This window comes from Camelina sativa, chromosome 5 (assembly GCF_030686135.1).
Source record: "Camelina sativa cultivar CO46 ecotype springtype chromosome 5, ASM3068613v1".
In the NCBI taxonomy this organism is placed as follows: domain Eukaryota; kingdom Viridiplantae; phylum Streptophyta; class Magnoliopsida; order Brassicales; family Brassicaceae; genus Camelina; species Camelina sativa.
Genome location: NC_141884.1, coordinates 32268042 through 32282853, shown reverse-complemented (window position 1 = coordinate 32282853; position 14812 = coordinate 32268042). Strand labels below are relative to the sequence as shown.

The 14812-nt window shown below is 33.4% G+C and overlaps 2 protein-coding genes and 1 long non-coding RNA gene across 3 annotated transcripts; 1 reads left to right on the top strand and 2 right to left on the bottom strand.

The window, feature by feature from the left end:
• The first annotated feature begins 391 nt into the window (after window positions 1-391).
• On the top strand, window positions 392-1739 carry LOC147944600 (copper transport protein ATX1). Its single transcript, XM_087450989.1, has 3 exons — window positions 392-669; window positions 1151-1226; window positions 1413-1739. Exons 1-3 carry the CDS (start codon window positions 661-663, stop codon window positions 1556-1558), a joined length of 231 nt encoding a protein of 76 aa, XP_087307115.1. The 5' UTR covers window positions 392-660; the 3' UTR covers window positions 1559-1739.
• A 4922-nt stretch (window positions 1740-6661) lies between these two features.
• Window positions 6662-8228, bottom strand: LOC147944599 (uncharacterized). The gene is made up of 3 exons (XR_015558547.1): window positions 7730-8228; window positions 7267-7382; window positions 6662-6993 (listed from the first exon to the last, which is right to left on the bottom strand). It is a non-coding gene; the product is annotated as an uncharacterized LOC147944599 (long non-coding RNA).
• Window positions 8229-10577: 2349 nt separating this feature from the next.
• Window positions 10578-12009, bottom strand: LOC147944598 (transcription factor MYB20-like). Its single transcript, XM_087450988.1, has 2 exons — window positions 11528-12009; window positions 10578-11444 (listed from the first exon to the last, which is right to left on the bottom strand). Exons 1-2 carry the CDS (start codon window positions 11788-11790, stop codon window positions 10844-10846), a joined length of 864 nt encoding a protein of 287 aa, XP_087307114.1. The 5' UTR covers window positions 11791-12009; the 3' UTR covers window positions 10578-10843.
• Window positions 12010-14812: the final 2803 nt, after the last annotated feature.

The following is a 14812-nucleotide window of genomic DNA, read 5'->3' as shown; positions in this document are numbered from 1 at the left end:
CGCAACTAGTTTTTCACCAATCAAATATTATTTTGTACTGCTTATTCAGTATTAACCGTACTTGTCCCGTAAATATATTTGTCCCCAGTGGCGGAGCCAGAACCAAAGTTTAGAGGGGTCAGGAGAAATTTTTTTTTTTAATAGGGTAAAAAATGTAAAATTTAAGGGATTAAAAATGAAAATTTTTCTTTCTATGGAATAAAAATGCTATTCTTTGGAGGATCAAAATACAAATTTTATTTTAATATGGTCAAAATGCAAAATTTGTAAGGGTCAAGATTAAAATTTTAAATTTAAAGGGGTCAAAATACAAAATTAAGAGGGGTCATTTTGTTATTTATACCTAAAAACATACCAAATTTTTTTTTAATGGGGTCAGCTGACCCCCCTCCAACCTTACTGCCTCCGCCCTTGTTTGTCTCACACGTACCGCAGTTGAACCGTACCGCATTATCAAATCATTCATCCCGCACAACTAAATCCGATGTTACGATTCGAACCCTCTCTTTCATGATCTCCTTGTCCTTAAGGATTATTTTTATTATTTTAAATAATTAATTAATATATAACAAATCATTGATACTAGTTTTAAAAAGCTCATTTTTATCTCTCTCTCTCTCACTTACAATACAAGCCTTCACTGTGGTTGAATCGAAAGCTATGTCTCAGGTAATTTCAGTCGCTCTTTCTTTGAAATTCTAGATTCATGATCTGGGTTGTTATAAAGATTGTTCCTTTATCGTGATTCGATTAGGGTTTCATATTTTACAATCGAGGGTCTGATCTTATTTGGATTCTTTCTCTGTTCGATCGATCTAGATATGATTTGTGAGTATTTTGCTGTAACAATGATCTGTGGTTGCATCATATCTATTGAATTGACTAGACTTGATACCTTGATTGGGTAAAATACTAGTCAGGAACACAGATATGATCATGAACACAGATCTTGAATCTGAACAAAAGGGGTGTGGTGTCTTGTGTTTGGTTTTGAGATATGAATTCTGTGTTTCAAAGGGTAGGTTCACTTTTATTAGCTGAATCTGATTCTTGTGTAGGCTAGAGCCGTTTGAAAGGTTCTATCTTGTTCGTTTGATCTATGTTGTACATAAGTGTTAAGCTGTGTGTTAGTTATGTTTTGTTTTTTTAGACCGTTGTTCTCAGAGTGGCTATGACATGTGAGGGATGTGTTGGAGCTGTGAAAAGAGTCCTTGGGAAAATGGAAGGTTAGTTTTTTTTTTTCCCTCTTTGGCTAATTGATGTTATGGTGTGACTCAAAATGCTTTAAAACCAATCTCACTTTAAAGCATTTTGAGATTGTCAATCTCGCGTAATCTGCAATGTTTACAGTCTTTTGCTTGGATTTCAAAAGCATGTTCATCATCTCTTCAATTTGTGTTTCATTTTTTCAGGCGTGGAGTCGTTTGATGTGGATATAAAGGAGCAGAAAGTGACGGTGAAAGGCAACGTGCAGCCGGACGCTGTTTTGCAGACAGTATCGAAAACCGGAAAGAAAACGGCTTTCTGGGAAACCGAGGGTGAAACTGCCAAGGCCTAAGGAGATAAGCACAGCGTTTCATGTGTTGTTTTAATAAGATCTATGTTGAGTGTTGATCTCTGGAGCTACCCTTTCTGTTTTTAGTCATTGAGTTGTTGTCTTTTGAAACATTTGTTTTTATCAGACCTCCTATCATTTCCCAAAATTAATCTTCATCAAATACAAAATGTTTCACTGGTCACGGTTTGGTTTATTAACAAAACAAGTTTGAGCCTATGTACCAAACTATGAATATACTTGAGATGACTGTTTTGGTTGTTGTTCTGTGTGAATGTTATCTTTGGTTTTATCCACAAACAAGCAGCAGCAACACATGGGCAGTGTTCGCCGAAAACTAAAAAGATGCAAAACTGTGTTTTGATCCTTCTTCTGGACTATGGGGATTATGCACCTATTGTCCCATGGATAGAGAATAGCTTGGGCCGCTCTGTTTGGAGCATCAGTTTTCAAGGTCCATTATGTTAAACCTTTTCCTTGAGCCATATGACATTTTTTTTTATCAGCTATATATATTAAGAAAATTCTTCCGTTGGTTATCAAATCGAACAAGTTTACAAAGAAAACGTAAAAAATTCTCAAATTAGAAGCGCGTTAACCAGCCTATCTTAGAATTGTTTTAGATTATGAAAATAAGCTCAAAGCAAGCCAAACTTTTCATAAAGGTTGGAGAAAGAAGACTACTCATCACTCATCAGGAGACTTTGTAATAGTATTAGTAACTAACTTCGAGCACTTTGTCTCAATACGATGATACATTATATTGTTCGATTAAGAATAGTCACTGTCTTCTATTACAAATCTTCCATTCACGAGTATAAAGGTAACAAACTCAATATCTATGGAGACAGAGGCAAGTATCATGCAACCTAGTTCTAATGTGGGGGTCTGGATTAGTATAACATTTTGACAAAATCCGAATCATTAAAGATGTTTTTTAATAAAGCAAACTAAACTTATGTTATGTGTCATGAAATTGTGGATCAAATATATCCTGCCGCCATAATTAATATTTTCATGATTTATTTTAATTTAAGGATCGTGAGGTAAACTTAGTTCGCCCTAATTTTCTCTCTCAGGCACGATAACCGAGGCGCCTCCCTTTTCATCTCTTTCCGACGCCGGTAGAGCTCCGGCTCGCCGGCGTCGGGATCTCTCTGTCCCTCCGCTCGTTTTCTACCTCTTCTATCCCCTTAGTTTCTCTCTGCTTTCTTTTTTCCCCTTTTGTTCTGTTCCTTTGTGTCCCGACCAAACCTTTTCAACCACCCTAGATCTAGACGAAGGCTTGTCTTTGTGCCGCTACAGCAGGATCTGGGTTTCGGCGAACCCTATCCTCACCTACTCTCGCCCAGCCTTACCGTCGACGGCCCAAAAGTCCCTGTGTCTCTATCTTTCCCGATCCGGATCGTGCTTCGCCCCTGAAGCTCCCTTTCCCTCCACGGCTTCCGAGTTGATGGTTGGCAAGGAATCTTCCCGAGATGCGACTTACCTCCGCCTGTGGACTCCCCTATCTAAGATCTATCACAGTACGAGCTTGGTAGACCCATGGCAACTCCCCTGGCCATTCCCAAAGTCCTTTGGATCTCTGCGGATGAGCTCAGGACTTGCATACGGATTGCAACAATCCCAAACGGTCTTACCCATCTTCCAATACCCCAGGTCTACTCTTTCTATCCCTATGATAACTATTAATCATTTCTTAGTTTCCTTGGTTGAACTCGATGTCCGAAGACTGCATCTGAGAATCCATTTAACTAGAATGATTAGTAGTAACATAGAATATGGGAGATCCCTGGTCTCTGCTCAAGTCGTGAATTCGATTGTTAACTGGAAGAACCACAACCCGCTTATTCCTATGCTAACTAGCGTTTCTAGTTCTCAACATCATCCCTTCACCTGCACCATTTGGGTGGTATTATCAACCCACCAGACCAAGCCTAAACCTCATCTACAAATGTTAAACCGTCTACATGCTTTGTGTGGTGTTCTTAATCTCCTTGGTAAGGGGCACCAAGTGAGAGAGAACCCACTTGTATTGTTACGGTTTGACTGTTATCCTTGGCTAGTCTTGGATCTTGTCCCACTTGTATGGTCTGATGTTAAAACCTTGAACTCTTATGGTCTTATGCCCTGTTATTCCACTCTTGCATCCGACGACTTCAAGCAAACTTTCTTCAGCACCATCTTCACCACTCGGATTGTTTATTATCGAAGTTATGCCTGCTGTCACCAGTTTGCTCCTGACCCTCCGCTTTGGATGTTAAAGCACTCTACCCTTGACCACCAAACCTTGATCTACCGAATTCTTGCCAATGTGGTGCTCTTGGTAGTGCCCCTTGCTCCGGTGAGTTTACTGGCTATGGATTTGCTCTTAACGTCACTTTGTCTATCGACCGTGACTATCTTGTCATCCACCGATTTTCTCGAGGATGATCAATCGAACTATTGTGATCTCACATGTTCCAAGCCGCTTCTTAGTGACTGTTTCATAGCTCTCATGGACTCCAGCTCGGTTTTATCTATCTACTATTTTATGGCATTGGGGAATGCCCTTCTATGTAATCTTTGTTTCAATCTAAACTTTAAGATCTTTGAATCTCTCCCTTTGTATTTGTTTTGATTTATTGAATGAAAGCATCTTGTTGTCCAAAAAAAGAAAAAAAATATATCCTACCGCCGTGTTTAAATGATTAAATTTTGTATTTTATTTTGACAAATTCGTTTAGTGATTGTTTGTTATTTATTTGGTGGTGATCTTTTTACTATTTCACCCATCTCAATAAAAACTATATATCTATTCTGAGGTTAATAATGATACATTTTCTCATAAACTTTATTGATATATATGCGCTTAGTATATGCGAGGTTTATAAGAGTATGTGAAATGTATTGTATTTTTGATACACAATTTTTATGTGACATATTTATATTGTGTTATATATTTTTGATTTATTGTATTACTCAATAATATTTTTGTTTAAGATAATAATTTAAATACATATTCAATGAATATGGGTGAGAGGATATCATGTGTCACGATAAAAAGATATTGGATGGGCCATTATGGAAGACATTATCATCATTATCTGCCTGCCCCATCCAGTTATGTCTCTCCACCTATCTACACTTCCTTAATTATTCACCATGTACAACTTAATTACCAACGTACGTACACAAACACACCATTACGATATTCGATTAACCAATAACAATTCGACGTTAAACTATGGGTCCTATATTTTGATAGTGGATTAAGAGCTATGTGAAACAAACGGATCATACGTACCAATAATATATGCCATTGACTATTTATATTAGCATATATGTGTAACTTTACGTTAGTTGACTATAAATATATGTATGTTATAAGTACTAGTAGAAAAGTTGGTTAATTCTTAAATATGTGTAACTTTAATATATGTGTAACTTTACGTTAGTTGACTATAAATATATGTATGTTAATTCTTATTTTTTTGGTTAAAGGTATGTTAATTCTTATTTCAAAGTTTTCTTGTACAAGTACATATATACTTTCAGTTCATCATGTTAATTCACTGGCATTGCATATATATGTAGTGGAAATATATGTACAAATCGAACTTTAGTTCTGGTACTATTTCTCTGCATAGTAAATCGTGGGAACCGACCTTAACACTAACAACACATGAACTCTTATCTTGTTTAGTATAGTTCGTCGAATTCGAATAGTAAAGCATGCACCGACCATGACAATATAAGAATACGGCGCTTTGTCTATATTTCTTTTATTTATTTTTTTCCTTTCTTTTTCTCTTCCTGGCCAATGATAATAAAAACATTAAAACTAACAAATTTGGAGATAACACTAGACAAGAACCAAGTGTGCCATTGTTCATGGTTAATTGGCTCAATATTAGTTGAAAGATGTGTTACATGTAAAGACGGGATGAAGATTATTTGCGTTTGTGAACCCGTCACAAATATTATCGAAAATCTGAAACTTCCTAACTATATTAAAAAAAAAACCTTTCAGACAAGATTGACGTTGCTGTTTAGAGTTCGGTGGAAAGAAAAAAGTGCCTTTAGTGGTACTTATGGAATATTGTATTTCTATATAGATATATAGGCTATAGCACATTCCATGACATGTGTCCCTTTTTTGGAACCTTAGTTCAACCTTTTGAATTGATTAATTTATAGTTTCTAAATAACTATAATTGTCATATTTATCAACATTTGGAGATAAAGTGACACAACGGCTCACAATAATATACAGAGAGAAATTTCAATGTTAAAATAAACGCGTGCCAACAATTGATTGATAGCTAGAATATTCATGATGAGAATATATATATATATAACAATTCTTTTATTAAATTAAATTTATAAAAGTTATAATGGTCACGAATGGCAATGCAAATCATGATGAATGAATTTTTTTAGATGTGAGAGTTATTCGATTTAATAAAACAAGACTTTGATTTGTAACAATTATAGTGATTTGAGAGTTAGTGATCCAATACTATATGAGACAACCTTTAGTTCTAGCAAATGTAGACAAACAAAAGGAAGAAAAATTCTAACTAATCCAGAATACTAATTTCTTAAAAGAAAAAAAAATCCAGAATACTAATTGCGAAGTCTTATGAAAAAAACTGTGAGAACATCAAAACAAATCAAACGTAGACAGTCATAATAATAGTATTTATCACAAGCCAGTTTACCAAAACGTAGACAGTCATAATAATAGTCCTTATACAACACACCACATTTTGTTGATGTTTTTTTTATTGGTTATTTCTTAATTTTTTTGTTGATTTTTTGTAGTCGTATTATACCCCTAATAAGATCCTAAACATCAAAAGCTGTACATCTAAAGAATTACTATATCCTTTATGTACAAAAATATGAAATCAAAAGAACTAAGAGAATGCACAAGAGTCTTCTCATTTCATAATTAACGTACGGGCCGAGCTCTCTCATTCCACACAAAACAGACTCCTAAGACCATCATTAGTGGTAGGTACTCTCTAAGTTACTCTCATATTAAATAATTATATAATTAATACTAAATTAATCAAAACAACTCTAAGAGAACTTAAGCAAAATCACCCTATTACTAAAGAATCCAAAAAATGTTACTCATGCATTTAAATAATAATATGGAAAATGTATTTTGGTTACCATTATTCTTAAACCCAAAAACTGCGGACTCAGTGTGGAAAATGTATTACGCATCATGAACATTACTTTAAAGGGAAGGGAAAAAAAACTAGTTGGTCACAATGACTGTCTTTATGAACTCCAAAACTGTTGTACCTAGTTGACTTAGATGTTTGGTATAACAATGATCAGCTCCTTCCACAATCTCCAGCTTGTGGTTGGGTATGATCTTTGCAAACTCCTTGGCATCTTCCAGGGGTATAACCTCATCCGCGGATCCATGAACCATCAAGACCCTGCAATTAGAATTAATCATAGTCTGTTTATTATATCCAAACATGCGATATGATCATTTAGAGAGAACACTGGATCACATTTAAATAGTTGTGAATGCAAAATACTTGCAATTCTTTAGCAGAGAGGTCAAGTTCTCTACGCACAAGTTCACTACTGCATCACATAAAACTAGAATCCTAATTCAACAAAGGAAACAACCAACAAAATAAAGTACTGAGAAACAGTGAATTACAACAAAAGCAGCGACTTGTAAACACAAACACATATGTTACCTGCAAAACGAACCGGTAGTTGCCAACATTAACAGGCCCTACAAGAACACTCTCGAGAAGCTGATCATAAGTTTAATCTTTTGCGGAGCCTACATAGATCAGTTTCCATTCCAAATCTGTACCAAAAGCAAAGCTGAGGTCTAAGTACTGAACAAACCTAATGTTATCATAGCTTTACACCATACATTACAAACAATCATACAAAAGCACTAATCAAAGGCGAGACCTTTGTGCAAATAGATCAATCCCAACTAATAAGACAACAAGACTTCTACAAGTACACCCAAATTTCCAAAGTTTCAATCTTTAAATTGGTATCACGAATCATAATCAAGCATGAATCTGATATGGGAATAAGGGTAGATCACAATCAGTAAGAAGAATACTAAAACCCTCGATTTACAAAACCAAGCAAAATCATCAATTTTTCAAATTCTGGGGAAGAAAAGGAGAAATCTTTTACCGTCTTTGAGAGAGTTCAGATTGCATCCCATAGCTCCTTAGCTCCTTAGACCAACAAGTCTCCAGTTTTACCGAATCTGTGAGTGAAGAAAAGGAGAAATTTTTTACCGAATTTGTGAGTGAAGATTGCATCCCATAGCTCCTTAGACCAACAAGCCTCCAGTTTTAGCCAGAAAAATCAAAGGATTCGAGGTGAATCATTGATTTTTCCGGTCTCTAGATGAATCGGCTTCGATTCGCCGTTTGGATCGACAGAGAAGAGAGAGATAGGGGGTCAAGGAAGAAAGAAAGAAGAAAATAGATTAAAAAAAAAATTTCTTTTATATTTACGCATAAACGAATCAGAATAAGCCACGTAGCGTTGCTACTGCCGTTCCTTAATTCCTTCCCACAGAATCGATACTCTTCTTAATCGACTGAAAAATAAGTTTTTTATTAAGTTTTTGGGCCCCAATTACAAGAGAAACCATGAGAGTAATTTCCAGTAATCATGCTCTAAGTAGCTTTTTTTCTACCAACCAATCACTTTTTTATTTTTATTTTTTTTAAAGAAAAACTTTTTCTTTTTTCCAATTATAAGTGAACAATTGGATCACTTAAATTTATTGCTGTTAATTCTCTCAACCAATTAGGTTTCAACATTCTCAAAGCTCATTTTTAGTGACTTTTCTATCAGAGTAATCAAGTATCAAATGTCCACTAAAACTAAAAGGATCTACCAAATCACCTTCAAAACTAAAAAAGAAGTCATATCCACAATAATGCAAATCACTATAAACTATAACGTTATCAGTTAGTTTTGACTGTTTTAGGATGACGCGGTTCCTATAGGACAAAGTGCTTGGTAGAAAAGGAAATACATAAATCACATCAACTTTGACTCAATATAAAAAAAAAAACACAAACACAAACACAAACACACCATATTCAACTCTCTAGTACTCTAAAATAATTAAATTATTAGGTCAGCATGACGCTAAGCCTGAGTAATACACCCACATCCACATGTACACATGCATGTGTGTTTCTGCCAACACATACATTCGATGTCGATAAAGGCTTCTACAGTTTTCTATCATTGCGCATTCATAATGAGTCATCCACTCATAATCCTTACGAACATTAGTTATGTGTCTTCAAGTCTAGTACATTCTGAGAGATTCTTAAAAGTGAAAAAAACACCATATCTACATTTTACAATAATAAATACGGTGAATTTAATGTACTAATTGTTCGAAAACACATTGGCAGTTCTTGTTTTTTTTTTTCAATTTACAAAAACGTTGTTATTCAACTTATCTATAATATTGATCACATCCGTATTTTTTGCAAATAGTCACCAGTATATGAATACATATACTGTAATAAATAAGATAGAGGTTTTACTTTAGCTTAATTAATAATTCATAGCTAATCTTTCTGCTTATATTTATGTTCATAAACTAAATAACTTAAGAATACTTAGCTAGGTAGCTTATTCGTAAATAGCTCAGTCATATATGTAGTGTAGGGTTAACAAAAATTATGAGTTATGACTATGTCTATCCTTCTAGTTCGACCGTTCTGTTATTTATAGAAGGTCACACAAATGTCAAACTTAATCTTTTTACTAAAATGCAAATTAATATCATATAAATGAAAAGTTTTGTTTTACAACCTATACTTTGGTTTTTTTGGCAAAAAGGTGAAAAACTAGAAATACTAAGTCTGATTCAGTGCAACTCATATAAGTTTTCTGAAACACTTATTAAGTCGTCTTGCTAGATTCTTAATCTCTCGGTAAATGTCTTTGAAAATTCACTGACGGCAGTACATAAGCTTGATTGTCAAACTTAATCTATATTCAACCTTTCTTAGAACGCCGTATACAAAAATGCCATCATTTTCATTTGAATAATAAGATGTGCATGCGTATAAATTTTTAAAGCATCGTTTATGAGTCAAAACGTAGGACCGAAACAAAAAGACGTATAAAGAAGATAGGAACATCTTCAAATGTAACGTATATGAATTGTGGTTGGAACGAAGTCACTTTTACTCGTATTCTACGGTTTTAGATTACAAGCGAAAACAACCTATTTAGATTTTTCTAAGTGAAGACAAAGGCAAAGATGTCCATGAGCTACCTTATTATTTATTTAATTTTGTTTTACAAATGCTTCAATAACCCTTCTTTAGTCATATTCATTTTTATATCTATATTCATTGTTCTGTTATTCTAATTATTTAAATAATGAAAGAGGCAACCATGCAAAAAGAAAATAGAATTTTACAAAATAGCTTAGTAATCTATGGTGGACTTTTCAACTACTGTTCTACTATGCAACACCTAGAAATTTGTCTAAAAGGTGATTTTTTTTATATCACTATTTAAACCAAGATATAATGTGTTTTACTTGGTAAAGTAAAAGATTCGTTGTTTAATTTGTTTCCCAAGTTTAATGCATCAGTAGTAGACTTTCCCAAACCAAAGTTCAAGGTTATTACAGAATCATTGGTCAAAAAACATATCATATATCATATGTGGGATATAGGTGCGGAAGTTTTTGAAAACGGAAAATTTTAATATACAATGATCAAAATACATATAAGATTATATAGAATTTATATGCAAACCCAAAACATATTATACTTATGAAAAGTGGAAATATAATAAGTCCCAAAAAACCAAACTTTGTTGGCACTGTAATCTTCAAGACCTTTTACACCTCATTTCTCTCACCTAAATCTAATCATGTAAACCTAATATAATTTTTCCAACATCGCAAAATATGCATGTTCATATCAACTGAAGCCCTATTCAAAATGAGCAAACGAGTGCCACAAAGCTGAAAAGAGTAGTATTAATATTGCTGAAACTAAAAACAGTGTATTATTAATATTTTTCAAGTGATAGTGAGCCTGAATACGTGGAAGTATGGAACCCAAAATACAAAGCAAAAAGAGAAAGTGACCCAACGAGACAATTCTCTCCAACTCTTTTGGTCGCTAAAAAATAAATCTAATTTTTTATTTCTTCTAAGTTTCTCTAAACGTTCTTTCACATTCCCCCCACCCCCCACCCCCCATAGTTTCCATTTTTTTTACAAAAGAGACCATTTACTTTAAAATGAATTCAAACCAACCCAAAAGTGGAAGAAAGCAGCAAATCCCAACTGCTAAAGTCATCAACATCCCACAGGCTCATCATATTGTTCTCTATAATGTTGTCCACACCATCATTATTATTACTATTACCATAATCGGACAACTCGAAATCCGGAAACTGCAAATCCTTCAAGAAACTCGAATCATTAGAAGAATTCGAAGGCGTGGACGTGGATGAAGACATTGTTGAGTTGCTGCAGATAAGCTCTAAAGACTCTGGATCAATAAGAGGAACATCTTCGACACCATACTCAAGATTCATCGCATTGAACTGATCATCATCTAAAGACTCTTCAAGTCTTGACGTGTTCTTGGTGTTGTTGCTTTCTTTGGTTAGACAATAACTAGTTGGTTCCTCAAAATTCTTCTCGGCTGGTTCTTGTAAAGGCATTTGAACTTTCTGCAGCTTCTTGACGGGTTCTTCGTCCTCTTGTTCGACGATAGAGAGTGGTTTATGCGTGAGAGGGTCGATCCCCATTTTTCTTAACTTCTTCTTGATGTGAGTGTTCCAATGGTTCTTGATTTCGTTGTCTGTTCTTCCCGGCAAATGAGAAGCTATCTTTGACCACCTTCACACAACAAAAGTAAAAACGAAACGTCAGAAACATAGCATATATAGAAACTTGAAGCTCAAGTAAGAAAGTTTTTTAACCTGTTTCCGAGTTGGGAATGGAGATCAATGACCATCTTCTCTTCGTAATCAGACAGAAGACCTCTTTTAAGGTCTGGTCTGAGATAATTCGTCCAACGAAGTCTGCAACTCTTACCACACCTAAGTAGACCAGCAAGCTTAGGAACAGCTCTCCAACAACATTGTCCATTGGTGAGGATGAAGTTCATGAGCTTCCTGTCTTCTTCTGCAGTCCATGGTCCTTTCTTCAACCCTACTTTATCACAGCATGGTTGTCTCCCCATTTCCCTCTCTCCCTCACTCTGTATACTGTTTCTACGACTCTTTAGGTTAATGAATAAAACGGAATTAATACTCTGTTTATTTTTTCTATCTTTCTCAATCTCTTGTCGTTGTCCTGAGAGAGTTAATGTTATTGCAAGTTGAAGAGAGAGTTGGGTAAGCTTGGCAACCACCTATATATATGCATACATATATATGTATAAGGAGAGCAAATAGAATGTAAGGATAAAGTTTTAGCACTAAGATTTTATAATTCAACCTTTTCAAATCTGGTTCACACACAGGTGGTCCATTTTCCCTTTTTTGTTTGGCCAATTTGTTTTTATAATTTACATTCATGGATATGATAATAAAGCTTTATTTCTTTATTATTGTCTTGTTATCTTAAATTTAAAAATTGTATTGTGTGTGTGTGTATGTATTATGTGATTCAATACCTTAAAATATTACTTCATCAGTTCCCTTGTATAAGGCTTTTCTAGTTAAAACCAAAAAGATTAAGAAAAATATGATTTAATACATAACAAAAGTTAATTCAACCGATGAAAACAAATACTGGTTATAAAGTATCAAATAAACATAAATTTTGTCTAGAAAGTTAAAAAAAAAATCTGACATAAATAAAAACAAACATTATTATTGTATTATTAGGAGTATAATAAAATGTAGTGTATACACTAAAATATATTTTCTCTGTTCCTAATTGAATGATCTTTTAGGTGTTTTTTATGTTCCAGAAAGATTAATATTTTCTATAACAGTATTATGTATTACTTTCATTTATAATCAATAGAGAGAGGAGAAAAGTCAAATTAATATTATTAAACTAACAAAAATTAATAAAAATGATTTAATTTACTTTTCTTTAATTTGTATAAAAAACTAAAACATCAATTTAAGTTGATGTGGATTACAAATTTTTATGTCCCATAGTTTTCACTGTTATTTATTGTATTCATAATTATTGATATATTTATGTCAAAGTGGTGCATTATGTAGTTATAATAAAGTAAGGGAAAATGTCATGAAAACCTACTTTGGGTGTGAGTTGTGTCACAAAAACCCACTTTCCACTCATGGTATACTTTTCCAAGTTTTTTACTTATGTGTCCACACATTTTGGACGATTTTGCCCCTCTCCTCTTTCTTTCCTTCTTTTCTCTCTTTTTCTCTTCTTTTTTGTTGTTAACACTTTAACAACGTAAAATATATTTATTTGTTATCATAAAACAAATTTTCTATTTATTTATATAAAATATATTATGATTATATATTTTCTACATTTTAAGATACATATTGCTATATTTTTTATGAATTTTTAGATTATACAGTATCCATCAGTCGTTGAACATTTGTTCAATTATAAGTGGATAATCAATTGCAGTATTGTTAATAGATAGTTACTTGTGTTTATTCATACAAAATATACATACATAAATTTGGTTAGATCTTTATCCATAGCATATTATCCATAACACAACATAGACTAAATAAGTACAAAACCCTTTAATTCTAAATTTTAAATCCTAGAACATAAACCCTTGAACCTAAAACCAAAACTATTCACTTTAAAAAAAAATAAACAAAATTTAGTGGATAGAAAAACTATGGATAGGTCTCCATGGATTTACAAAGCATATCTAGACATTAAGCTGAAGAATAGCAGTTGAATGGTGGCTATGGATGTGATCATGTGGATATTTTTTTGTGGATACCAATGTAGACAGACCAAAGAATCATCATACAACATCTACACAATTAAATCCATAGACACCATGAGCTCCTTGCTTCATATTTTGTGTTGGTCCAGAAACATATACACTCATAAGTGGTTAATAAACAAAATAAAAATTAACAACATTGATTTATTTAGAACATTGAATATCAATCATGTGGATTAGTAGTTATGGATACTTATCTTATAATATCTTGCTCATTCTTTACATGAGCAGAAATTTGTCCAAGATAAATTAGCCACATAGATTTTTTTTAGCTAAATGTTTTTGTACTATTTTTCAGCTAGAAGTAGGTATATTAGAACTTAGAAGTGTCTGTCACTAGAAGCATACTACACAATAAACATGGTCATTATTAATCTCAAAGCCTATCCACCAAATTCTGACCACGTGGACAAGCAATCCAGATGAAATTTATTGACAAGTTTGTTGCATGTTCAACATCACTATAGTTTAGCCACTTAGATGTCTTTTAGCCAAATGTTTTTGTACTATTTTTAAGCTAGAATTAGAGATATTAGAACTTAGAAGTATCACTAGAAGCATACTACACAACAAACATGGTCATTATTAATCTCTAAGCCTATCCACCAAACTCTGACCACGTGGACAAGCAATCCAGATGAAATTTATTGACAAGTTTGTTGCATGTTCAAACATCACCATAGTTTAGGGTTTAGACTTTAGATGGTATATAGATTCAATGTCTATGTTTTGAGTTCATGTTGTATTGTCTAAGGTTCAAGGTATAGGATTTAGGGGTTAAGGTTAAAAGTTTAGGTTTAGGTATGTGGATGATGTGTCTATATTTTTAATTCATGGTTTAGGATTTAGGGTTCAATGTGTATGGTTTAGGGTTTAGGATTTAAGATTTAGGGTATAAGGTTTACGTTTTTGGGCTTATATGGATTTAGTGTCTATGTGGTGTTAGGATTTAAGATTTAGGGTATAAGGTTAACTTTTTTTGTTTGTCAACAACTAAAGTTACTAAACTTAAAATTTAGTATGTATATCACCAACTAAAGTCACTAAACTTAAAATTTAGTAATGAAAATAAAAAATAAATGTTAAAGAAAAAAAATATTAGAAAAGAAAGAGAAAAGTTAGAGAGAGAGATGAGAAAGAAAAAAAAGTAGAAACAGAAGGTTAGTTTAGTTAGAGGGTGTAAGTTGTAATTTGACATAAAAAAAGTATAGGGAAAGTAGAAAGTGGGTGTAAGTATCAATACTTTAAGAGAAAGTGGGTGTGGGTATCATTTTCCCATAAAGCAAAGCTCATGGCTGGTACA